General features: G+C 38.0%; 2 protein-coding genes across 3 annotated transcripts in view; one reads left to right on the top strand and one right to left on the bottom strand.

The window, feature by feature from the left end:
• Nucleotides 1-7,229, top strand: part of npas1 (neuronal PAS domain protein 1) — a 47,287-nt gene extending 40,058 nt beyond the window's left edge. For both annotated transcript variants that reach the window (XM_053506816.1, XM_053506817.1), the window contains exons 9-12: nt 1,878-1,984; nt 2,427-2,574; nt 3,303-3,415; nt 4,871-7,229. In XM_053506816.1, coding sequence (XP_053362791.1) covers nt 1,878-1,984; nt 2,427-2,574; nt 3,303-3,415; nt 4,871-5,820 — 1,318 coding nt within the window. In that variant the 3' untranslated portion in view covers nt 5,821-7,229. The remainder of the gene's footprint in view (nt 1-1,877; nt 1,985-2,426; nt 2,575-3,302; nt 3,416-4,870) is intronic.
• Nucleotides 7,230-12,666: 5,437 nt separating this feature from the next.
• Nucleotides 12,667-18,804, bottom strand: tmem160 (transmembrane protein 160). Its single transcript, XM_053506714.1, has 4 exons — nt 18,542-18,804; nt 15,813-15,837; nt 14,357-14,449; nt 12,667-13,949 (listed from the first exon to the last, which is right to left on the bottom strand). The coding sequence occupies exons 1-4, from the start codon at nt 18,758-18,760 to the stop codon at nt 13,648-13,650; spliced, it is 639 nt and encodes a 212-aa protein (XP_053362689.1). The 5' UTR covers nt 18,761-18,804; the 3' UTR covers nt 12,667-13,647.
• Between the last annotated feature and the right edge of the window lie 8,342 nt (nt 18,805-27,146).

The following is a 27,146-nucleotide window of genomic DNA, read 5'->3' as shown; positions in this document are numbered from 1 at the left end:
CCAACCTTTTGCAGTGGACCAACTGTATGCACCCAGTCATACTCTACAGGCAATTTGAAAACATCAGTCACCCTACACCAGATGTCTGGAGCTCCTTTCACACAGAAATTATGCTATGAAGGCACCAAGAATACACAACAACAGCCCCCAATTATTCCTCTATTACTTTCATACATAACACATGGTGCAATGACAGCACAACATTCCCTCCAGAAGTGAGATTTAAACCCCAAGTCCTGGAGGTGCAAGGTGACAGTGATGTCCACTAATCCACCATACTATCTTGAATTATCATATCAACTGGAATATTATAATAGTTTAATCTAGATTTAAAAATAAAAAAATATATATATACATTTTTTGGTTTGTGCCTTAAAGGCAATATATACTAAGATCTATTACCTAAAACCTTGGAAAAAGCATTTTGTCTGTAGATAGCGTAGGTAGTTTAGATAGACAGCAGGAGATTATGATCATTAATAAAGAAAATAATAAAAAACACAGACCATCCTGGTTTATATCATGCATCCCTGGGGGTTCCTGGACCCTACTTGGAGAACTGCTGATCTAGAATATAAAAAAAAGTCAACATACAGAAAATACACTTTTAGATTTAATGCAACACTTGGGATTTTGCTGTGTGTCCGACCAACATTTAATTAGCTTGGAACCTAATCTTAATTAGCTCAATAAGTAGAGACTAGTACGTTTCTAATAGGTTAAAATTTAATTTGTGTGTGTGTTTGGATCAAGTTTTTGTCCTCATGGCAAGACCTCCTCAAAACAGGGCTTTCCTTGCATTTTGTAATCCACACAGAGCCCACGGATTTGGCACTAAGCCGTCCCTGTGTTTGCATTCAAGCAACACATGGCTTTTTTCGATTAGCGTAAGTGTACTGTTTGCCAACAGCAACATGCAGTGTGATGTCTACCACATGCACTGGAAATAACACAAATATCATTGTTTTCAAAACAACAAGGGTGGGTGAATTAAGTGTTAAGGTGCTAGCCCTGCACATTTAAATCACTCACCAAACATGGTGCTCTACTCTCAGCTTGCTGTATCCCCAATTACCTGTAATTTTTTCAGGATTAGCTCCTATTTCAAAGCTCTTACAGGTTAATGTAAATTCTTGTAACCAATCATGATGCACGAGATAAGATTTGTAAGATTTTTATATCTGACTGTGTATACAACAATCCCAGGGCTGTCTATCACAAACACTTTTAAATGCATTCTACGAATAAAAGCCTGGCCCTAATCATCAGTCTCAATTTTCGCTGAACTTTCAGTTCATTGTTTTTAATGCACTACAGCTTTAGCAAGAATTAAGTGCAGTGTTAGCTGCTAGCTCTTTTCTGCTGTTTAAACCTCCCAACAGCATGTTACATGCCTCAAAACATAAGATCTGTCTCCTTTATGGCAGCAGTTTCTCTTTTCACACAGATCTTGTCTCGCTCCCTGACACTACTTTCACTCCTGGATTAAAGACGAGTCAACATCGACCCTCGAATCTCCCTCTGTTCCTTTCATACAGGAAGACAGCACAATATCCCTGCCTTAAATCGGCTGAGTGAATGAGTCTTCAGTTAGTGTCCCGATGTAGATGGTAGAGAATGGAGTATATCTTTTTATTGCTTTAAATTATATATGTCCTTCTCCAACCATTAAGTGAGCCTTGTGTCCTGTGGGTAGGGTGGGGTCATTGTGAAAGTGACCACTGCCATAAGGATAGAAATGTTTCATCATAAGATAAAAGATGATCACTTAAAAGAAAAAAAATTGCCCACCAAAGAATCAGCACCATTGTTTCTCCACTCATTTTTCTTTTTTTCTCTTTTTTATTTCTCAACTTGTTTGTATGTATTCAATGCAGGATCTCAGAATATATGGACCTGAGCCCAGCCGAGGTGGTGGGACACACCTGCTACCACTTCATTCATGTGGAAGACCTAGATACCATCCGGCAAAGCCACGAAGACCGTAAGGCTTTCTTTCTTTTTGTTTCCTTCTGATTTGAGTCACAGCAGCTTATAATTTGAAACTAATAAAAATACAGGGAAAGTAGAAAGCAAACACGAAGATCAATGCAAGTCTTTGTGAGGCCCAGTGTGGGATTTAACAGATGGGAAACAAAAGTGATTACAACAGAGCAGAAAAAAGTAGCCAGATAAAAGAAAATGATGAAAAAAAAACCTGACAGTTTGATTATACAAAGGCCAGATGCTCTCAGTCTCACTCATCATCAAAAGCAATCCAAAAGAGAAGCATGAAAGCCTACAAAGTCCAACAGCATTTTTGTCAACAGCTCCCCCTAGCCACGATGAGTTGCATATAACTTTAAATGAGGTGACAGAATTCTGTATCCTGGTTTGTTTGTTTTTTTGTGCCCATACCCTTTTTGCTGATGTGTGTGTTTCACCAGTGCTGAGGAAGGGTCAGGTTGTGACTGGTTACTACCGCTGGTTGCAAAGGAGAGGCGGGTATTTGTGGGTCCAGTCATGTGCCACCGTGTCCATCAACCACAAAGCACCCCATGAACGCAACGTCATCTGGGTCAACTACATACTCAGGTCAGCTCTCTAATGGCTTCATGGGAGATTTTTGTCTGCCCAGCGTCAATTTTATTTAAGAAGAGGGTCAATGATTGCCCTTCCACTGCATTTGTGTGTGTGTGTGTGTGTGTGTGTGTGTGTGTGTGTGTGTGTGTATGCTTGTATGTGTAAAAAAAAAAAAAAAAAAAAATGCTAATAAGCTCAAACAACTCTTAGTCAGTTCCCCCTGTCTCTGTGAGTGTATGCGTGTATCACAAACACACATACACATAAAGCAGACAATAACCAGACAAGCAGGCTGAATTACAATGATAATTGGGCTGGCGATATATAATTACACCAAATGGATGTCAAGATTTTCTGGCTGAATGGTGTTTTAGTTAATTAACACTGTAATTATGAGAGCTAATTAACTTCTACAGCACCCTGTTGGAGCAGCACTCTTAACAAGGGCTTTAAGTGAGTTTCTGCATGGAAAGGAGGTGTGTGTACAATGTGCATGAGAGACAGCGTAGGGGAGCGACATGAATCAGTCCTTGCAGCAATTTGCATATACTGTAGAGAAAAATACATGTTGTCTATTAATTGCTCATGGGCCTAATGGGTCATTTAAGCATATTTAATCGAGTGGGAGCAAAAATGGCACCTGTGATGTAGCCTGAAGTTCATGTCCAACTGTAAACAAGCTTTCAAAATATACAGTTTGTGTGGATATAATCTTTCTTCTAATATTTCTCTTCTTTCAGTCGGACAGAGATGCCTGACACGCCACTGGATTTACTACAACTCCCAGAAAACCTTAAAGCTGAGCGTCTTCGGGCAAGCTCTTCCACTCGTGATCTCTCTCCAAAGGGGCACGGTATATAGCATGCATTTACGAATACAGTACATGTCTAAGCCATATCTACAGTCAAGGTTTTCTTACATTAAAAATATACTTCATCCTTTAATACGTCTTAAATGCAAGACTTCTAAATGACTAACATTTACACACTGCAAGACTTTAAAACTATATTATGCCATCTGTTATTACTGTACTTTTGAAGTACTGAGCCAAAAAACTTTTGGCCTTCAATAATCTTATAACAAATACATTTATTATTATTATTATTATTATTATTAGTTGTAGTAGTATTTATTTTTTTATTTTTTTATTTGTTTTTGTAAGGCACCTGTTATAAAGCAGTACATGTGAATGTACAGTATATGTAACAAATGTATCATAGTAGCATAGTAGTTTTCTATTTTATATAAAGTATTTATATTTAATGTATTAAAATGTTATAACATTTCTTATTTAATGTCAAAAACAAAAATGTATCTTAAAATATTAATATCAATTGATATCAATCAAATCAATTGAATATAACAGAATTGGTTATTTTTCTGTAAAAACTTATATATTCTAGGTTTATTACACATGAAAAGTGAAATATTTCAAGTAATTTTCGTTTTTATCCCAGTGATTATTGCTTACTGTTTACATGAAAACTTTCACAATTTCACTGTATGTATAAAACCAGCCTCAGCCTAAAAGTTTACGTTATAGCTGAATGCAAAACCTTTCCTCTGTCACTGGAAAAAATAAAATTATTTAGCTAAAAAATCTAATTGCGAGAAGGATATTATTGGAGGTCAGATCTTACAAAAGGCTAAATTTGTAAATCTTACGAGTATGTATACTTTTGAAATGGGATTATTATTTTTTATTTTTTTATTTTTTTATTATTCTTTTTATTATTGTAATGATTTATTTTACATACACAGTTTGATCAATTCTGAAGAAATATCAGAACAAAGCACTTACTAAACGTCTTGTTGCTATAAGTGTGATTATATTTTAAATAATTTAAAAGTGTCTTTTATATTTTTACTTCAATATCATGTAATTGTAATGGGTTTTGTTACAAAACCCATTAAAATTACATAATATTAAAGTAAAAAAAAACTTTTGTATAGGCTTACCAGTACATTACTCCTGTAAGTTGGTGATGTATTTAGTAAAAACAATTTGCACTTCCAACAGTTATTTTAAAGTAAATTTACCTAAAAATGTAGTAACGGAAATGGAAAATAATAAGAACAAATTGTGATTAAATCTGTGCCTATTTTCAACAACTCCATTGCGTGAAACATTCAAAATATCTGCAGTGAATGATTGATCAGTACAGTAATCATTTTCCTTATTATATTTCATTTTCTCCAAAATTCATGTTTTATTATAACCTGCTGGATATTAACACCAGTTCATATGTTTAATATATAAATATGTCCATAAACACTGTATTTTATGTAAATTCTGTCTGCCTTCCAGGCTCGAATGGTGCCCAGCAAACGAAGGGCGGAGTTGGACGTAATGATGCTGAGCGCAAAGGGAGAGACTCTTACACCCATCCTACAGCTAACCAGACAGATAACAGAAGAAAAAGGCCTCACCACTCCAGCCCTGAAAACACACCTCCGCAAACTAGGAGACAGCTTGAGGTGTTCCGTCATGGAGAGGACAGTCTGTCAGGCACCTCGGACTCAGCCAGTGACAGTGAAGCTGAGGAAGAGGAAGAGGAGGACAAAGAAGAGGAGTGGGACCATAACAGCAACAGTAAGAAACTGAAGACTGATGCAGGAGCCTCTAAGAAGAACAGTGAAACGGGGAAAGTCCGTAATGGTCGTGCTGTAATCCAGCAGTTGAAGAGTGTGGTGACCAGTACTGCCGTCAAAACTGAGCAGGAGATTTTGGGCACCGGGATTTGTTCTACCATTGCAGGGCGATGGAGCAACACTCAGTCCACCAGGGGTATAAATGGCAGCAGTCCCCCATCCCACGATTCCGACTCCGTCACCACAGAAGCTCCAGTTAAGGGTCTTTTTAGCCCTCCCTCACCCATCTCAGCTTCACCCCTTCCTCGGGAAGATCGCTCCCTCCACGGAGGCCGCACACCTGATTACGAGCTTCTTCAGAGACTAGCTGCAGGTGGAGCAGCCGGGCGTGTACTGTTCCACCCTCTCGCTCTTGGTCCTCCAGGGCCTCAGAGCCTTTACGCTCCGAGCACCATCCGCTATGCCCCTCCGGAGCTGCCTACTGGCCATGCTGAAGGGCCACGCCTGGACCACGCATCTAAATCACCCACCTTCTTTCCACATCTTCAGAGAATCGCTGCTCTACCACCCTTCAGTGGCTTTTCTCCTTCAGAGCCTCCCTTCACTCCATCCCTTCCCTTTTGCATGAACGGACTGAGAGGAGCAGCAGGGACAGATGAGGACTGAGAAAACAGAGACTGTAAATAAGAGAGGGGGATAAAAGAGATAGGTAGCACAACACTGGAAAATAGAACTGAAGGAAATGAGAGGGAAGGGGTGCAGGCTTGTCATACAGTCTTCCCAGTATCCTTTCCGGGTAGCTCATGCGTTTGCACAGGTCTTCCTCTCTCTGGATATGCAGGAAAAGCCATACTGTACAAATAAAAATCATCATATGGACAAACACATACATATAAAACTCCAGAAGGGTATATCTACATTTTGCGAAAGAAATAGACATTTGAGTGCAAAGGCACATCAGGACATTTGCCAAACAATAAAAACAAATTCCCGCTGAAATAAGAAAGCACAGTCCCTTCATGGAGTAAACACAACTAAGCCTCTTTTACAGGTTAAACACTAGTGTTTTTTCTACAAAAAAAAAAACAAACATGCAGTATTAGTCTCTTATTCCATAAGCATTACTGAAACTGAATAACTTCAGACAGTGCAACCATATTTAAAGTATTTGGTATTTAAAGACTGCATACATGCAAGGCTCCAAAGCCCTATACACACACACACACACACACACACATACACATTGTGAACACATTTACTGTCCAGAACTTTAACTAACCTCTTATAGGGATTTAGGGTGAGTTGGGTGGGAGGGTGAAAACATTGTCTTTCATCATCATGCATCACTTCCAAGCACTTACGTTGGTTGTTCAAGCATCTGGCTTTGAATATATAGCACTTCATTAATGACCACACTTTCCATTTTTCTCTAGTGTATAAAAAAAACAGATGTTGATAAGGCTGTGGTCAATAAAAATACTTTTTTTATAACAAACTAAAAAAAAAATGTAAAAGAAGGTAATGACGTGATCACTAAAAAGGGAACGTACCCAAGTGGTCCTTATAGTCAAAATGTTCAGATTATGGCGTTACTACACTGTTCAACTGATGATGTGTGTGCAGATTCTTTGTTAAAGGGTTTACAGGAAAAGAATCACATCATTTTTAGGTGTCTGTGCCAAAAGAAACATTTTTAAATGTAAATGGCCATATGTTTTCTGTCTAAAGGGTGAGCCTTTTGTGTTTTACTTGTTAGTGCACATTTGTTATAAATGAGTGAGTGAGTGAGTGAGTGAGTGAGTGAGTGAGTGAGCAAGTGTATGAGTGACTGAATCATTGAGCCAATCAGTCGATGAGTGAATTACAGACTGAGTGAAAGAGTTTGTGTATGTGTGTGTGTGTGTGTGTGTCTGGAAGGGAACACACACATTTGTTCTATGTTTCATGAGATTGTGGTCTCTTTAACGTTTTTCCATCACTGTGAATCTAACCTTATGTTGAAATGTTGGTGAAAACACAATGGTATCAACATTAAATGAAAATGAAAATCTGTAAAGATTATTGTAATGATAATACAGATGACAGATAATAAACTCTATTCATGTAGTGGAGTGTCTTTTCCCCGCTTTCCATTTCAACAATTCTTTACGGTCCATATTCACATAAGCATAAACTTCAGCTGTACTTAAATATAGTATTATATAGAGCTGAGCATCTGCGGTGTCGTAGTGGTTTGCACTGTTGCCCTGCACCTCCAAGGTCCGGGTTTGATTTCTGCCTTAAAGCCTGTGTGCGAGGAATTTGCATATTTTCTGCATGCTTGGTAGGTTTTCTCCGAGTACTCCGGTTTCCTCCCACGTCCAAAGACATGCAGATTAGGCTAATTGGCGTTTCCAAATTGCCCACAGTGTGTGAATGTTCACTGGACATGGAATAAATACAATGGTTACCATTGACCTCCATGGCTCCTAGTACAGTAGGCCTACAGAGGTTCCTAGATGGATGAATGTATGAGCATCTGTAAGGTTTTATAGTTATTCTTTATAAATTCATGACCACTAACCAAGAGAAGCATGTGATGCTTTTAAAGAGGTTTCCTTTCCTCTTCAGTAGATTGACTTTTATTCCAGGTTGGTCGAATTGTTGTGTTAGTTGGGAAAACAGAAGTGTGGGTTTTTTAGGTGTCTTCTCATCACCATGGCTCAAAAAAGGTAAATGCTGTAGCTAAACTTTACATTCAGATAGGTAAGAAATTAAAGTTACAACTGAAAAAAATATGTAAAGAAACACCATGCTTTGGGGGGCATCTTTCTGCTGCAATGGTTTGGGTTTACATAGAGAGAAGTGTCACTGCTAATCAATAAAACTTCTTTCTCATCATGTAATCCAAATGACAGGAGTGGTCTCTTCTAGGATTCTCTACCCTATTCCACAGGATATGAAACATCGGTAAAAGTTTCGTTAAGTGTGAAAATGATATAAATGGTAAGCTACAGTATGGCATTTGTAGTCACCTGATCTCAGCCTAACCAAACAGGTGTTAAAGATTTTGAAGTTATGTGTTAGACAGCACTCTTCTCTTCCATCTAGGGTTGAAGGTCTAAATCGTGAATCTGGTATCCCTGGTGGGTTTTCTCCTTGTACTCTGGTTTCCTCCAACAATTCAAAAACACCTGGCGTAGGACAAATTGGGACAAATTGCTCTTGGAGCATTATGTGCTTTTGTGGGCCGTAATGTTTTGGCACCCCATCCAGGGTGTCTCCTGCCATGTCTGGAGCTCCTTGGGATGGGCTCCAAGCCCCTCATGACCCCAAAAGAGAAAAATCTTTATCATGCCAATACACTTCCAGAGAATTACTAAATCTTTGCCATGTTCAGGCTGTCTTTTAGCATGGGTCTGTGTTTATCTGAAATATTATCTGGACTGTATTTCAAATACCTTTGACTTACGCAATTCTTTTCCAATGTCTATTGACTGCCCTTATAACTGATTTATATAAGAGAATTTCAAGTAAATAGGTTTCCTTCCTTTTCTCACTACAAAAAAAGTCAAGACTTTCTCTGGGAATCACGCCCACACCACAGATTTGTTTTTCTTCTACCATATCATCTAAGACACATCTAAGAACATATTAGTTGTGGAGACTGAATGTAGACTGAGTGAAGTGATAAAGTGGTTCGGCTCAGTCTAGCTCCAGTCATACAGCTCTAGTGTTTGTCATTTCATCATCCTCTTCACGAGTACAGCAATCCGAACGGCACTAGTGGTAATCTGCATATAGATTTATAAATCACAGCTTTGAAGCTTTCTCGGATAGAAGCCCGCTGTCAAAGTAACGGGCCGTAGGGTCGAGACAAAAGGCGGACAGAGTGATTGAAACGCGAGGCGTGCAAGTTATGGCAGCACTGTTGTGTTGTTTCAAGGAACCCCAGGGAGGGGCTATGACATTGAGGACGGGTTAAGTCCTGTTTTACATTCTAGTGGCAGGCCCCAGTTCATTAGTGTGAGGATCATTCCCTCCTGACGACTAAAGGAATTGCATACTAAAGAAGTAGAGTTGTTGGGTAGAAGAAGCAAATGATGTGTCGCTCTGTGCGTGTGCGTGTGTATCTGTCTGTGTGTCATACAATAGCCAGTGTCAGTAAATTCCTTTAGAAGAACATCTTCGCTCACTCTGACAATGCACAATTGTCCTGATCAAAAGGGTAACAATGTCTTTACGGTGTCCCTGCCTTCCTTTTGTCCTCTCAAACTTTTGAAGTAAGCCCTCTCTTTTCATGAGATGTTTTACCAGGTTCCAGCTGCAGACCCTTATCTTTTATGAACTCTGGTCAGGTACAGCTGGGAGTGTGAGGTCTGGGCAGACCGTGTGTTTGGGTGCTTTGCCCTTTAGCCATGTGGAGGCCCCCACAGACACGCTGCATGTCAAACAGAGCTGCGCAGGCAGATGCAGCCAAGGGAGGGGTAGAAAGAGAAAGGGAGATATAAGAAGACACGGCTGCGGGCCCAATGCTGCACTGAGACACTCCCAGAATTAGTAACGAACCAACTGCACCAAAAGCAAGAAGTGGGGCATACAGAAGTTTTAAAATGGGAAAGAGGCAAGAGGTGCAGAGGATGCTTGAGTTGATGCTTATGTTCTTGATTGGAAAGCAAATTCAAGGCTATAGTAACACTACAGATCCTGGTCTGATAAGGTTCGGAAGATGCCCACGCCGCATCTTAGTGATGCAGCATTGTCTTTGCCAAGCAAAGCTGGGTTTTATGGGTTTCTCTTCAGACTTTTTTTTTTTATGTAAATGTGTACTGGTGTGCCAACCAACACTGAATATCTATGGGGAGTTCGTATGAGAAAATAAATCGCAAAATTTGTGAAAGGCCAAGCTCAATCCTTAATATTTTCATATAAAAGAAAGTAGCAACCAGATTTTCTCTCATACTAACCATCCGTCATTTCCACTTTAACAAGTCATCGGAAATGATGAGACAATCACACTTGCTCTTGTTCACTCTATAGTCCCTTTTATGTACATATTCATAGCCTCATTATGTACAGCAAATAGCACTGAAGGTCATGCATCACCAGTTTGTAATCCCATGATAACCGCACACATGAAAAAAAAAACAGAATGAATGTCATTTAGCAATCCAGTTTAGAAAAAAATAAGAGCTGAATAGTCTACTTTTCAACATTTCACTGTAAATAAACTGTTCCTCGAAAGTGATCAATGGTGAACTAGAGAAAAGTTAATTTCTATTAAGTTCTATTAAGTGCTTTAATCAGCAAAGAATACATACATAAAAACACAGTCCTATTTCCAAAACAATATAACTGATTGGATCTGGACAAATAGCCTCAGATGTAGTCTGACACAGAGGTTAATCTTCTTGTAGTGAGACAAATTCCAAAGTTCACCTAGAGGAACTCGCTCATCACTGTGTAAATTATAATGGGGGTTTACTCTGCATTATTTGTTTTTAATTAGGCAAGAGCATTAATGTATTAGACAACCTGAAAATAGGAGAAGTGTACACCGATCAGCCATAACATTAAATTGCAAAACATTGTGCGTTTCCCTCATACGGCTTTGGTTACTCAGGGCGTGACTCCGCAAGACCTCTGGGGTGTGTCGTATGGATTGGCACTAGGACGTGGCAGCGGATCCTTCGGGTGCTATGGGTTGAGGGTTAAGGTCTCCATGGAACGGACTTGTTTGTCCAGCACATTCTATGGATGCTTGATTGGATCATGCATGCCAAGATCTGTGGAATTTCAAGGCAGGATCAACAACATGAACTCTTTGCATGTTAAGTACCATACATGGTAGGCTGTGATGCACTGGGAGTTCTAGTGCCTTTCTATCATGGCTTTCCGCAAGTTGTGCTACATAAGTTTTTCTGTGGGCCAGTCTTTGGTTCCCACTGCCTTGACTCTGCATGATTCTGTCAAAGGTTTACTGCTATAATTGTTATTGAATTCACCTGGCAATGGTGTTAACGTTGTGCCTGATTGGTGTAAAGTAATCACCATATCTAAAATAATCAAAGAGAAACAGCATTGGGTTAGTCGCATCCAAATCACACATTTGCAAAAGTTAAATTTGGATCAAAAAGGTATTCATAAATAATGACTGAGGTTTACGGAGAAGCAGAATACACATCAAAGGAGTGTCAAAAAATGGATAATATTCCCAGGATTTAATGCAATCTGTACATGCACCTGAGTATATGTATATAAGGAGTAATTTTATTTTCTTAAAGATTTGAAGCCCTACTGCTCTTCCGGCATTGATGGAATGCAGTTGCATACAAACGTGCACATAATTAATCTAGATTGACTACAAAAGATAGAGGTACAATTGTAGCTGGGGGTTACAGAGAGACTGATTTGAAGCACATGCTCCTAAAGGACTGACAAAAGGTCCAAGCACTGTTTGGTCAGAGCAGACTGTGTCACTTCCATTAATATACACCTAATTAAATAAATTCACCTCAGAGGAATTAAATTTGTTTGGGAAAGTGTGTATCCACGTATTGGTGAGAGTCTGAGATCATCTGAAAACAGCTGCTTAAACTACACAATGAAAACTTCATTTTACACAATAGAGCTTTGGATTAAAACGGCACAGGGTCTGATTTCTTTTCATCTGTGCTGCGTTTTAATGACATTATAAAAAATACATCAAAAAGAATGAGAGAAAGTGTAAACAGTTCAAAACAGGATACACCAGAATGAAAGCATACATGCACAAAATAAATCTTAGTTTAAATAAAGAAATAAATAGGTATGTATAATCTACATCTACTGACTTAACTTGCTTTCCCTTTATAAATCCTTTGTTTGTCCTGAAAAGGGAAGAAAACGCATTTAAAGAATGAAGAAGAAAAAAAAACATTTATTACATTTAAACATATTACTAACACACGTCATCCATATCAATCCCTGTCTCATCAGGTCACCATCCCACTCAACAATCACTCAGTTGAGCACAATCGCCGCTCATGCTAACTTTGGTAAGGAAATATTCACTGGTTAAGCCACTCAAGTCTTGTTTTGTAGACTAAACTTGAACATTGTTCTTATTGTGTTAAGGTGAAAGCAGTCTTTCCTCAGGACTGTGAGATCTAGCGATGATACAGGAGCATCATGGACATCATGACAACCAGTACTGAATTATAATATAAGACTAAGCTTAGTTATATAAGACTAAGACTCCATTTTGCCACGACATGTAAAACTAATTGTTTTATTTACCGTTTTAGGTAACAAGGTTTTAGACTTTAGCTGTCACCAGATTGTTAAACTGACTTCCTGTCTGTTGAGATCTTTGCAGACAGAAAGTCAAGGGAAGGTTACAAAGTAGCCTAATTACAAACATTATGACATTACTTTTGTAAAATTTATTATTTTCTTAAATTTAAGATTTAGTAGAAAATCCTAATTGTGATCACAAGCCATTTTTTTAAAATATTTTTTTTATGTTTTTCAAAATATAGCTGGAGCAACAGCCAGCCTCCCCCCACCCCCCTCCTCACACCACCACCACAGGTTGACTCAGAAAGGTATATTGTTTTATTTTGTAGCTCTAAGTCAAGGGCCTAGAGCAACAACAGAAATTTTGCAGACTAAATCGGGCAAACGTAAGAACCAGTCTGCAACTACAGTGTACAACTGTGTGTCCCTTCAAGGATTTTAGATAGTTACACATTCAACAGAGAACTCTCTGACAGGGAAACACTCTAGTCTGTAAAATGTCAAAGATTTTCCGCAAAGGGACGAACTGAATGAACCTTCAGGAGACTAGAATTAGCAATAAAAGCAAATAATCACCAGGTCTTACTTCCTGTAAGTAAATCCATTGTCATTGTAATACACGTTTTTTTTTTACTGATTTAAAGAAATATTTTTGTTTGCTTCCAGCATTAATTCTTGCATTGCAACAAATATGAACAAATGCAGAAAAATAAATACAGAATGTTGAAACAAAGACACAGCTTTTAAAACCCCCTAGAAACAACACTAATGGAAGACATGCTAATGTCTTAAATTGCAAGCTGTTTTAAAGATGTTTTTAAGGGTTTCTATACACATTAGCATGCAATTAGAAGCACATTCAGCTCTGCACCTTTCCCATAAAACGCAACTCACAGTTTATAATCTGTTTGAACAAACTGAGAATATTTCTTTATACGTTTTAAGTGCCTTACACACATGTATATCCACACATACACACTAATGTATCTATATTGCAAATAAAACAGCACTCGTGACTATGATCCTTGTACACTGAGACCAGGACAAAGACCAGTTTATAGTGTGTATGTATATATATATTTATATAAAAATCACTAAACATCCTCATTCTCTCCAACCTGAAAATAGGCTCTGTTGACACTTTTTAAAGTTTTGTTTTGTCTTTCAATATTTACTGAGGATCAAAACTCCTGGTCCTAGTGTATAGCGCTAGTATATACGAGATGAGTCTCTTCTTTACTTCTCCTGGCCTCTATCACTCGCGTGGCGTTGGTCTCGCCGAGCTTTACACTCTGTACACTCTCCTCCATCGTCACCTCCTTCATCCTCCTCGTCCTCCTCATGGATAATTTCTACTTCAAGGCGGCCAATGTAGAGAGAGACGGCACACAGCCAGAAGAGGGCAGCGCTGGACACCACGGCTGTGTGCAGCAGCACAGAAGGCAGAGAGAGCAGCATGAGTCTCCTCAGAGACAGCAAACTTGCTATGTAGGACGCTCCGCCAAATGACACGCACACTCCACCCAGGATGAAAAAAGCTTTAAAAGAAAAAGGAAGAAGAATATGTAATACAACGCTACAGAATTTCTAACAGTTATATAAACGTTCAGTCAAAGTTGTACACAATCTAACAAAATAATGAGAATCTATTAATTACTTAGTTTATTAATTTAAGAAATTTCCCCAGTGTGGGATGAATAAAGATATATATAAATAAATGTCAGTGATTCGCTAAAACTTTCTGTAATAAAACATTTATGCAAAGGTTATGAAAGGAGTGTACAGTGTCAGCCTTTTGCAACACACACACTAAGTTTTTTTTCCAGCACTTATTAAGCAGGCTTTAAGAACACAGGGCTGTTGCTTTCCCATCAACATTACAAGCTTCTAAAAAAAAAAAAAAATTCAGGAGAAAAGCAAAGGGGAAAGAACTAATGAATAGTACCATATCCTGCTTCTCTTCCTACATCACTCTGTACAAAAGCAATAACTCCAATCCCAGTAGCAAGCAAGCCATTTCTGAACCATGAGAGGAATCCTGAAATAAAACACAAACTGTTATTACACGTGATATTATACAATACTCCAGGCACTAAAGTCAACAGTACTAGGTTAAATAAAAAAATATATATTTTTAAACATATAAATATTATATATAATATAAAATATAGTCACAGATGTTATTATTATCAACATTAAGAGTAGTAGTAGAAGTATAAACCAACATTGTGGGGAAAAATAAACTTAAAGAATTTGACATGAGCATTTTTTATTGTTGTAACAGTTTTAAAATTTAAATCTTGTGGTTGTGGATAGAGTTAATTTTCAGACTGGAATCTTAAAAATTCTACAATGGAATGTTTTGGATTTTTTATTATTATTATTATTATTTAGTCTCTCATAGTTGAGGTATATCTATGATAAAAATGACAAGCCTCTCTCATCTTTTTAAGTGGGAGAACTTGCACAATTGGTGGCTGTGGCCCCACTGTCAATTGTCTGAATAACGGATTACATTTTTGAAAATATAACTAAATAACTAAGTACTTAAATGGCGCACCTAAACCGTTAGATTACTTGTTACATCAAAAAAGTAATCCAAGTACTCTAACATGTTACTTTGTAACGTGTTACACCCAACACTGGTGGTGAAAAAAGTACACAAATCCTGTCCTTGATAAAAGTCAAGATGCTCCAAGTAATATATTCCTCAAGTAAAAGTGGAAGTACAGTACTTGACAAAATTGTTTACCTTTAAATTGACTTAAATATCAAAATGACTGTTTTATTAGCTCATAAAGACTCACAGCTCATAGCCTAGAACTCACAGTAAAAGAGTCTGTCTCTCTCTCTCTCTCTCTCCCTCCCTCTCTCTCTAGCCAGTATGTGCTGTTTTTGTTACTGCTCTGTATCTTTACTTATGATTTCTAAATATATGCTACATGAATGCACAATCATACAATTACTTATAATAAATCAGCAGGTACTACACCTCTGTGGTTAGGTAATACAATACCATTCTCAAATGTAGTGAAGTAGAAAGTACAGATATTTGTTGTGAGATGTAGTGGAGTAAAAGGTATCCACTAACAAAACTACTCAAATAAAGCATCAATACAGTAGGTAGAAACTATATTTAAGTACAATAACTAATAAATGTACTTAGGTACCTTTCACCTCTGGTTCTAACAGGAGGTTAAAATGGACAAGAACCATCTCAGGATATTGGGGAATCTTTATATAACTAGATTGATGACATGAATAAAAACTTTTATTTTTATAAAATTTGGTTTTAATTTATTGATAGAGACTTTTACACATCCCAAACTGTAATGGAAAAAAATGGTGCTTTTGAGGCTGTCCGGTGCTCACATTAGACAGATCCGCTTAAGTCCACTCACCTGTTTCATGTGACTTTCTCAGCATCTGTAAAAAGTACAGCAAAGAAAAAGAAAAGGGTAAATAAAAAGTAATTAAATAAAAAAAAACTGTATGTATAAAACAATGTATGACAAGTCCCTCACTATTGTAGGCCTTTTTGTTGACACTTACTGAACTGTATATTTATATTCTGTCGCTTTTACCTTTGAGAGCAATGTTTAAAGTAACAATCCTTTTAAATAATATGCAAGCTACATCCTGTACTGCTGCATACATTTACGTAATCAATTCCACAGGGGGGGAAAAGCACACCAGTTTGCTGCATGGTTGACTGTCTTACTACGATATTTTTTAATCCCTTTATTCGCTCATTTGTGTAATAACAGGAAACATTAACTTCATTTGTTCTAATGTTAGCAACTTTTTAATTTGACTATACAGTATAACAATGTAAGGCAACATTAAACACAATTTTCTTAAGTCTATATTACCACAAATCTTAAATATAACACCACATGTGTAAATATGAGAATTGCACAGTATGTACTGTTACCACACAAAGCAGATAGACTCCAGCATGGATCCACCATAAACAAAGCATTAACTGAAGAGGAACAAATTATAGTACTGCTACTAAGTTACATGTATTCTAGTTGATAAATATGAATGCAACCAGAGGATACATAAATACATGGATAAATAAAGCACTGGAGTATATTACCATGTTTAATGCATATGGACTGGGAGTGAAATAAATAAGTAAGCAGGTCATTTTCATGCAAAGGTCAACCTTACCACGGGAGGACAGAGTTGGGATAATTCATAGCGTTGCTACAGAACCATACTGATACGCTAAAAGTACTAGGCAACTACATGCAGTATGCTTATATTGGCTAATCTTTTTCTTGAAAATTAAGCAGTAAATTCCAATACGGGGCATGAAAAAGACACAAAAAAATGATGAAAAAAAAGAGAGAGAGAGAGAGAAAGAGAGAGAGAAAAGAGCCAGAAAAATAGCTGATTTACAATTTCCTAACAAATTGAATTGTAGTGCAATTCTGTTGCAATCACAATTTTAGAAATAGCCCGATCCTGATTTTTTTTTCATGATTTTACATTTTCTTTAAGTTTTAATAAAAATAAAACTTAATAAAAAATAATTCACTTCTACAACACAGGATGCTGTGCTGCCTGGCAGTGTGTATACAGTCCAGAAAGCACTACCTGTAGGGTTATAGAGGAACAGCAACCTTTTATCACCTCATATAAAAACATTTATAAATGAAAAATTTATTTAAAAAAATAGATTTAAATCAGTAAGGCGATTGCCACAGAAAAACATAGCAATACATCATTGAAACAATTTTTCCCTCATCTGGGTGATATCAACACCATGACCATGAATCAGTCCCTGCTATATCGGTGTGCTGTAAGGCTATCGTCGTAAAGCCATGAAGCTAGATCTAAGGAGACCTGGGGCACAATGCGGGGTACACCGTGGACAGGGTGGCAAACTATCACAGCTGTCCTAAATCATTTATTCCAAAAATGATCAAATCTAAACATTTTGGATTTAATTAAGGCTTTTTCAGGGTACAAATGTAATGCTTTCTGTGGTAGTTGTTAATACTCAAAGTTTGTAGAAAACCTGTAAAAATGTCTGTTTAATGTTACATCCATAACCCTAACAAAACGCTGTATATTTTCATAATTAGATGTATTTTTAATATTTGTTTATTCTTAGCCGAAGAGGTTACATTTATAATGTAATAAGTTAGTAAGATACGCAGCTTATTTAACTGATACTTAGCTTTTCCATGCTCTGAGGCTTTTTGTTCACCATTTAACAAAAAAGTAATATCCACAACAGTGGAACAAACACTCCGTACTGCACAATCCTGAGCCCTATAGATTCACTGTATGGACAAAAGTATTTAGCCAAACCTGTTAATTATTGAATTCGGGTGTTTCAATCAGGCCCCTTAACCCCAGTGAAGGTCAATCTTAATGCTTCAGCATACCAAGACATCTTGGACAATGCTATGCTTCCAACTTTGGGGAAGGCCCTTGTCTAGACCAACATGACTGTACCTCATTGCACAGAGCATGGTACTGTATACAGGCAGGGTTTGATAACTTTGGTGTGGAAGAACTTGACTGGCTCGCACAGAACCCTGTCCTCAACCCCACTGAGCACCTTTGGGATAATCTGGAACTGAGACTGTGAGACAGGCCTTCTCTTTTAACATTAGTGCCTGACCTCATAAATGTTCAACAGAATGAATGGACAGGAATTTCCACAGAAACACTCCAAAATCTTGAGGACGGCCTTCCAAGTAGAGTGGAAGCTGTTATACAGTAGCTGCAAAGGGGGGACCAACTCATATATTTACATACATGTTTTTGGATACAATGTCATTGCAGGTCCATATAGTGTTTTATATAGAGAGGTACATAATTTTTATCAACATAATGTTGACTATGACATTCTGCTATAATCAAGCAGCCCAAGTCAACACAGTTAAACAGTATAAAACATGCAGGTGTGGCGCGCGCGCGCACACACCCCTCTACTAAACAGTGTGTCAGAACAGGGACTACTTTTACACACTTGTTATATTACAGCGCGTGTAGCTGGTCAAAACCAGAAGCAAACCCGGAACTAATAATTTTTCTCATCTTTCTTTTCAGGTCAGTGCTAAATGTAAACTTGACTGTGTATTGAGCCTTAGCCCTGCATCCACACTACCAGCGCATCCGCCTTGTCCAGCTCGGTCAGGTGTTGTTGCTCCACAGCCCGTGTTTTCCCCCACACTCCTTTCTCCGTCTGCCAGCGGCTCGGCGCTCTATGGATCCGCCGCCCGGGACTCAGCAGGGCGCAACGCGGCACCGTGAGCCTCATCACGGCGCTACACAGCGGAGACACTCTCCGGTACATCCGCACCGACCACCAGCTCAGAGACGCCATGACTGAGCGAAGCGCCTCCTTCCTGCTACCTCTGACCCTTTTACCTTCCAACGACTCCGATCAAGAGGAGCGCCGTGTGTGTAAAAAAAAATCATCGGAAACACAAACAGCGCCATCTACAGGCCTTGTCTTTATCAGGTCCAGTAGTATAGCGTATAAACAGAAGGGTTCTTCTCTACAGCAGTGAATCCCAACTCTTGCTTGCTCTTTTAGTGTTTTATTTGCTCCCTGATTCACAACTAATCACATAATTTACAGCCCTTTCTTTCTTAATTACCCTTTATTCGTCATATATTACTCTGACATAGTAAAATTCTTTATCCTTCAGATATCATAGCTTTTGTTAGTAGCCTGGTACTATTATTATACGGCACCCCTGGGGCAGACGGGATTAAGGGCCTCACTCAAGGGCCCAACAGGTGCAACCTGGCGGATCTGGGACTTGATCTGAGTCGGAGCCTTAACACACTGCTTCCTGATTATATACCATCATACCTTAAAAACTGCTCAATAAAAACATAAATGTTGCAGCATTATGAACAACTTTTTAAAAATATATCATTTAAAATGGCAACACACAAGTGGTCTGTGTGCATGGAGTTTGCATGTTCTCCCCATGCTTGGTGGGTCTTCTGGTTTTCCTCCCACAGTTCACAGTACGGAATAAGCGGTGTAGAAGATGAATGAATTAATTATTTTACTTAGCCTAGGTTTTGTGTAATATATATTTGAAATCAAGGAAGGCTTAACCTGTATATTATACTCTACACTAAATAGTCGCATATATTTTTGTTATTTTTATTTGTTCATTTAAAACCTTTTTAAATTAAGGCAAAGTACAAAATGATGACATTACACTTAGATAGTTAGGGTTCTTTTTTTGGGAAGGGGGGTTGTACAACTTTTTCTGTCAGCTTTCATACTTTCCTAATGAGAACTAAACTGACAGAACTAAACTGTCTATTATTGATATGAATCATTTATTTTTATACATTTCTCCCAACTCCATTAACATATTATTTGTATTTTAAGTCAACAAGTGGTGGTTTTATATTTCAAATAAGCTATAGATGGTATATATTTCAAATAAGCATGTTTTATTTAGGTAGGTAGGTAGGTAGGTACAGTAGGTAGGTAGGTAGGTAGATAGATAGATAGATAGATAGATAGATAGATAGATAGATAGATAGATAGATAGATAGATTTAGCCTTCTTTAGCCTTCAAAGGGAGTCCAGTGATGTGTTTTAATGTCTCTTTTCAAGTTTAATAAACCTGTAGCACAAAAAAACTTATATACATGTGTCACTGTGACTTCGTCCCACCATTGTGCCTGTGAACATGGAGTTACTTGTTTATCCCATGCTTTGTGTGTTTCCTCCAGCTTGCTCCTACAGTCCAAAGCATTGCTGAGTAAGCTAATTGGCAATTCTACAGTATTTATGTTTATGTTGATATTAATATTGATATTGAACCATGATACTGGAGGTTATGTTTTCAAAATACAGCTATCATTTAATTGTTTGTTTATTAATTTACTTTTATAATAAACCCAATAATAACCCCATTTTTAGTTTGAGTGTTCTGGGTTTAGTCTCTAAATTCAATAGGTTAGGCCACAATGCTGGTTGACTCCCTGTTATATGTCCATTCTGTTAAATAACAGGTCTCAACTTTTACACCTTTCAAAACAACCTGGTAAAAACACTCACCGTCCACTTTAATAGGAATGTAATGGGAAGTGGCAGCGATACAATGCATGAAATCATTAAGACTCTGGTCATGGGATTCACCTGATGTTCCCATCAAAAGTGTGATCTTTGTGACTTTGATCATGCCATGGATTTTGATACGAGAAATGATCATTTGAATATTTTAGAACATTTACATTTAGGCATTTGGCAGACGCTTTTATCCAGAGCGACTTACAAAAACTGCTTTGATGTTTCCGCCATTGGATAGATACCGTACTTACACTGGGATACTAGGTTACTTAGTAGGTGCCATCAGTCAAACACAGTTGGGAAGGGGTTTTTTTTGTTTGTTTTTTTGCCTGGGGGGGGGGGGGATTAGTCCATGTATTAAAAAACAGATACGTCTTAAGTAGTCATTTAATGCTTGTCAAAGACTCAGCTGTACGGACATCTAGAGAAAGTTCTTTCCACCACCTAGGTGCCAGAACAGAAGCGAGTCTGGATAAATGTCTTCCTTGATCCCTGAGAGATGGTGGGACGAGGCGCGCAGTGCTGGAGGATTGGAGGGAACGTGCTATAATTAGAGCTGAGAGGTAAGTGGGTGCTGGGCCATTTTTAGCTTTGTAGGCGAGCATCAGCTGACAGATCCAGGAGGACGAGGACAGATGATAGTTTGGCTGATCTAGCAGCATGGAGCTTCTAAGTGACTGACATAAGGGCAGGCTCTGTGGAATAGCGCCTTTTGAATCTGGATTGGTTGGGATTATTAAAGTTGTTCTGTGAGGGATAAAGAGACATTTGGTTGAAAACAGTCAAGAATTTTGGAAATAAAAGAGAGAAGCGATACTGTGCGATAGGTGCTGACATCTGCTGGATCCAGACAGGGTTTCTTGATCAGGGGAATAACTCTTGCCTTCTTAAAAGTAGCAGGAACATGACCAGATGATCTGGAATAGTTGATGATGGTTGTGATGAAGGGAAGGAGGTCTCGTGAGATGGCCTGGAGCATTACGGAAGGGATTGGGTCTAATGAACAGGTGGTGGGATTGGCTGACCAGATGATTTGCTGAATCTCATCAGTTGGAAAATTCTGCTAAGGGAGGAGAGGGAAGGTCCTAATGTTCTGGTGTAGGCCTTGGTTTGGGAGCAAATGTGGCAAAGTCATCAGCAGTCAGGGAGGATTGGGGCAGGAGGAGCCAGTTAGAAGCTGCTGATCTCCTAAGATTGTGACACACACAACAGTCTACATAGCTTACACCAAAGCCAAAAAATGCCAAAGCAAAAAAATAACAGTGAAAGTTCTGTGGTGGAAATGCCCTATCAATAAGAGAGGAAAACAGCCACATTGGTTTCAGCTGAGAGCAATGATCTAGTAACTTACATAAGGTTACAACCTTTACAACCGTAGTGAACAGAAAAGCCTCTCAGTATGCATTAAACATCAAACTTTGAGGTGGATGGGCTTCAAAAGCAAAATACAGTTCTGCAAAGAAATAAGAGACCACAGCAAAATAATCAGTTTCTTCTGTTTTTTTTTCCTTACAGGTGCATGTATTGGTAAGTTAAACAGTTTTGTTTCATTTTTTGTGAACTGCTGACAATATTTTCCCAAATTCAAGATATAATTATAGTTTTTAGAGTGTCTATTTAAAGGAAATGACATCACAGCACATCAAAATAACCCAACATCATGCAGTATTTGCAGGTCTTTAATAAGTCAAATAAAACAAAATGCAAATAATTTGTAAACAAATTGTGTTAATGCTTTGGCAAAAATCATTAAGAAATCAGTATTTGGTGGAGTAACCCCAATTTGCAAGTACAGTTGCAATGCTCTCCACTAGTCAATGGACTGTTTTCTCTGTTGCGGTCTGGGACACCGAGACCAACACAGAGAGACTGAGGAGGAGCTTCTTCCCGCAGGAGTACTATCTTTTAAACGTTGACATTGACTGGACAATCATGGACACATTCATGCAATATATTTACATATCTGAAACCATTGCACATGTCACTTTCATAAGTCACTTTATACAATACATGTTTATATATATCTGCCATTTTGCACATGACACTTTGCCACTTTAAAACATTTTAATGGCACTTTAAAACATTTTAAAATGTTTATATATATATATCCACCCCTATATTCCTATATTTCTATATTTTGTAATATTTTTATTATGCCCTTATTTGTACAGTTTGTTTATTTTACTAGTTACATTTATTTTCTTTTGTATTTCATTTCTTTTTATTAATATTTATTCCTTATATATAGTTTTTATTTTATTTTTAAGGTCACTGGCGGTCGTACAAGCATTTCACTGCATATTGTACTGTGTATGACTGTATGTGGTTGAATTTGATTTAGTCTTTTACATTGCTGTAGGGTAACCTTACAGCACACTTTGCAAAAAAAAAAAAAGCAAAGAGCTCAGCTTTGCTTCATGGTTTTTGACTATCTGTCTTCCTCTTGATGACATTCCAGAAGTTTTCTGAAGTAAATTCAGTGGTATCTTATTTATCATTTCCAAAGCTGTACTGTATATCGACTTCCTCTCAAGTCAGCCAAGAACTTGAGGCTAATGCTACAGACTCACTCAAACTGAAAAGTTGAAGATTATTATTGTTTTTTGTTGTTGTTGTTGTTGTTTGTCTGTTTGTTTTTAACTATTCCGATTGTGAAGTTTATGACTAAACAGGTCCACAGTGTCCTATTAAAGTGGACGGTAAGTATGTAATGCCACCAGACACAGGACTTTCAAAACTCATCATGTTGTAATTACACAAGGCTTCCACAAGGTGTCACTGTTAACCAACTAAACATAAGTCAGGGCATTCAAACGTGTGCAGTTGAGTTACACAATTAAACGTAGGGGCTTATTGCTAGAAGTGGTGGATTAAATGTGATAAATATTTCTATTTATCAAAAGTGTCGACTTAGACTTGTGAAAACATCGAAAGAGTATACTTTTGGTTGTTTAAAGTATCCACATTGATGTACTTGTGTCTTTTTTTTTATTAATAAATTTTTTTAATACAAAGTAATATTTTAGGATATTAGCTATTTAAAAAAATACAATATTGATCTCTGGTGTAATGAATTCAATTGCACTTTGTTTTTGACACGCTTTTTAAAAACTTTTTGTTTTTTGAAGTATGGATCAAACAAAAATGATCAGAGGAGTGCTTTTTTTTTATCATTGTTCTTGCCAAGTATTGACAGTTCAGGTTTTTTCCAGTTCACTTTCCAGCTGCATACTATATTTGACCCTGGATAAGAAAAAAAACAGATAAGACAATAGCTATTTTGGAGCATACGTGTTGTTTATTTGCAAAATGAGAAAGGGCATAGGGAAGGTTTTGACACTGTTAACTTTAATAAATAAAATTTGTATGTGAGACCCTGTATCTGTGCATGGTTTTGTGCAGTCATGTGCGTGAGAGAGAGAGAGAGAGAGAGAGAGCGAGAGAGAGAATGTGTGTGCTTGTTTGTTTTTCTGGGTAAGTGTATGGCTTCTTCCTGCCTGGAGTCCTTTGTCTCTGTCTGCTTCTTGGCGTTTCTTTGGCCAGCACTCCTGTCCTACCTGATGTGCTGTTAGCGTGAGGAGTGCAGAGAGGAAGCCAGGGAGTCATGGGAAAACAGCGAGTGTGTGTGTGTCTGTGAGAGAGAGAGAAGTGTGTGAAGGAAAAGAATACACATCTTTGATGTCTAGAGCTGTGTAACTTCCATGTCTTATTCCACCTTGTCACGCCACAGTGCAGGCCAATCCCAGAGCACACAATGTATAATCTCCAGCTTCTTCTTTCTGTGGGTCGGTCTGCTTATGTAATCAATTCCTTCATTGTTATATTATTTATTTTGATATATAATATGCAATCTTTTTTTAATACAATAACTTCCTAAATTTAATCGCGTGCAGCTGTTTATGCTCTTAAAGTTAAAGATTTGAAGGAGACTAATGTGTGTCACAGATGTTCAGAATAGAACATGCATTACAGTGAAATCCTGTCTTTCTACAGTACATCCCAGCTTGCTCAGAAGAGCGTCGGGTCAGTTATGTTACAGCACCCCTGCAGCACAGATGGTTAAGGGCCCGAGAGCAGCAGTTTGTCGGTACTCAGGGGCTTGAACTCTCAACCTTCTGAACAGTAAGCCAGATCCGTACCCGCTGAGACACTCTGATCCTCTTCTGACGGAGCGGCCTGGGCTGAATATAAACTCGGATCATGGTTACAACAGTAGATGTGTGTAATTCCAGCTCACAATCTTTTATTGATGCGGAGCGGTAGAGATGCTATGGAGGGAAGTGAAGTCGTGTGTGCGGTTCATTCTCGTCTTAAAGGCAGTCTGACTGTTCTTGTAACTTGTAATTGATCTCCCTCTCTTAGAACATGTTATACCTGTTTCTTCTTAACAAGCGCAGAGGGTGTATTAACTGCTGAAAACAAAACATGGCCTTAATACTAATCAATCACAGTCAATTATTTTTAAGTGAATGTTTATTGTTGCAGAAGCCGCTGCCGAGTTGCTGAGAGAGTGCTGTTTTTATCCAGACCGTGTGTTCGGCCAGTCCGTCTCGTGCATATTCAGCATGTTTGAGGGCAGCGTTGAATAACGTCCCAGTTAAAAACCTGGGAAAGTACCTTGAGCGAACAGGCAAGGTCAGGCCAATGTACACACACACACACACACAATGTATACACACACATTTAGAGTCAGCATAGTGAAGAACCAGGAAATTTCCACTCACTTGTCAGTGCTCAGACCGGATATGGAAAAACACTTCCTGTTTGTTGACACATTCCAGAAACCGAACCTCCAGCTGCAAGCGAAGGCTAAGATGAGCAGAGTTTCACCCGTCTAGAACAATCAGCTCCCCCTCCTTTAATCATTATAATAGTAAGAAAACCTGTGTCTGTCTGAGTCTGACAGCTTTGAGGAATCTTTTCTCTTATTTCCATCACACAATGTATTTGTGGTTTACTGTGTGATCTGTGCATTGCATAGCAAGAAGTTGTGTTCCTCTTTCTGCTAATCAAAGCAACCACAGAACAAAGCTAAATGTTAATGTTATGGCTATTTATCTTTATAAGAGTATTTATCTTTAAAAGATCCATAACTGTGTGCACCGATCAGCTGTAACATTAACACCACTTCATTTTAACACATAAACATTGATTAGCATTTATACTCCAGTGAACTGGTGACGGGATCATGGGCACCCAAGGCTGAGCCAATGTCCACAGGTACCAAAGGCCAACAAGAGAAAAATAATAACCATCAATGCAGGCCATGAAAGAAAGTTATCAGAACACGCAGTGCACCACATCCCGCCGTGTATGGGGCTTAGCAGCCAAAGAGTTCCAGGTTGTTTATCTGGCCTCAACGTTCCCCAGATCCCAATCCGATTGTGTCTATGGATTGCACCGGACAACCACGTCCAATCCATGGAGGCCTCACCCCACAACCCACAGGACCAAAAGGATCCACTGCCAACTTTCTGGTGCCAGATACCACAGCACACCCACACAGGTCTTGTGAAGTCACGCCGCGAGGGGTCAGATCAGACCCGGTGGCACAAGGGGGACGCAAACAATACTGTATTGGATCCTGTTTAGCATTGCAATGATACGACTGATCTGTGTACATCCGTAATAAATAATAGCACTGATTAAAAAAAACGTTCTCTGAGTCCAATTACTTGTTATTTTCTTAACCCAATTTCCTTGTCCTAGTCTGGATTGTTTCTTTTTTTAGCAACAACAATGAGATATTATTGAGAGAAAAAAATGGCAATTGTATAAAAAAATGTTGCTGAAAAAAACAAAAGTGGATTGTCTTACTCTGACACTAAAACCCTAGCTTTTACATTCCTTCGAGGTTTATCAGTAGTTCATCTCTTCTCATCGATGTCTACCATGTAAAAAAATGAAGCAGGTAGGACTCCATTCAAAAGACTCACAAAGATTTCTTTCCCAAACCTTAAGAAAATAAAAGTGAACATGAATGACATGAAAGCTTATTTTCTTTGATAGTCTTTTTTGTAAGGTTGTAGTGCATCTTTCAGCTCATGATATCCCATCTGCCTTAATCTGACATTTTAATAGTGCATTATGTTTCTTTGATCATTACTTATGCAATTTCCTAAGTCTAAATATAAAACAGTTTTAGCTTGAAGTCTTCAAGAGGTTATTGAAAACAAATAAACTGAAAAATCCCCAAATATTTAAAAGTAAATATTCAGGTTAAATCCTTTCATGTGAAAAGGTGCTTGAAAAAAAACATCTAAAAGAATTGAGTTTTCTAAAGGGAAATTAACTTTGATGTTCTGTGAGGTTTAAGTGCTTTAAACGTCGAGATTTAATAATGCAGATTGAGGAAAAATTAAGCACATCCTTACAGTATGAGGTATATTGTATATACTGATCATTTAATGTTAGTATGACATTATCTACATTAAAGTGCTTGTTAATATCTTCTCCTTCAATCTGCTATCTAAAGCCTGTTCGCTCTCTTACCAAGTGTCTAGTTACAATATAATCCAGGTCAGTTTTAGAAAGAATTCACTTTATTGTTCTAGACAATAAACAAGACTATTGTAACTACAGTAACTTTTTAACGTTCCTTAATGACATTCTTGTTTTTCTTCATCTGGAAACATCTTTGACAAGGTACATGACTGGAATTTAT

Source organism: Clarias gariepinus, chromosome 11 (assembly GCF_024256425.1).
Source record: "Clarias gariepinus isolate MV-2021 ecotype Netherlands chromosome 11, CGAR_prim_01v2, whole genome shotgun sequence".
In the NCBI taxonomy this organism is placed as follows: Eukaryota; Metazoa; Chordata; class Actinopteri; order Siluriformes; family Clariidae; genus Clarias; species Clarias gariepinus.
This window is presented reverse-complemented; position numbering and strand designations above follow the sequence as displayed.

Coding starts and splice junctions, on each gene's coding strand:
- tmem160 (XM_053506714.1), bottom strand. CDS start 18,760: ATGGCGTCTCTGAGCTGGTGGTCGGTGCGGATGTACCGGAGAGTGTCT. Junction 15,838..18,541: donor TGGACAAGGCGGATGCGCTG/GTAGTGTGGATG, acceptor TACTTTTTACAG/ATGCTGAGAAAGTCACATGA. Junction 13,950..14,356: donor AGGAAGAGAAGCAGGATATG/GTACTATTCATT, acceptor TTTCTTTTAAAG/CTTTTTTCATCCTGGGTGGA.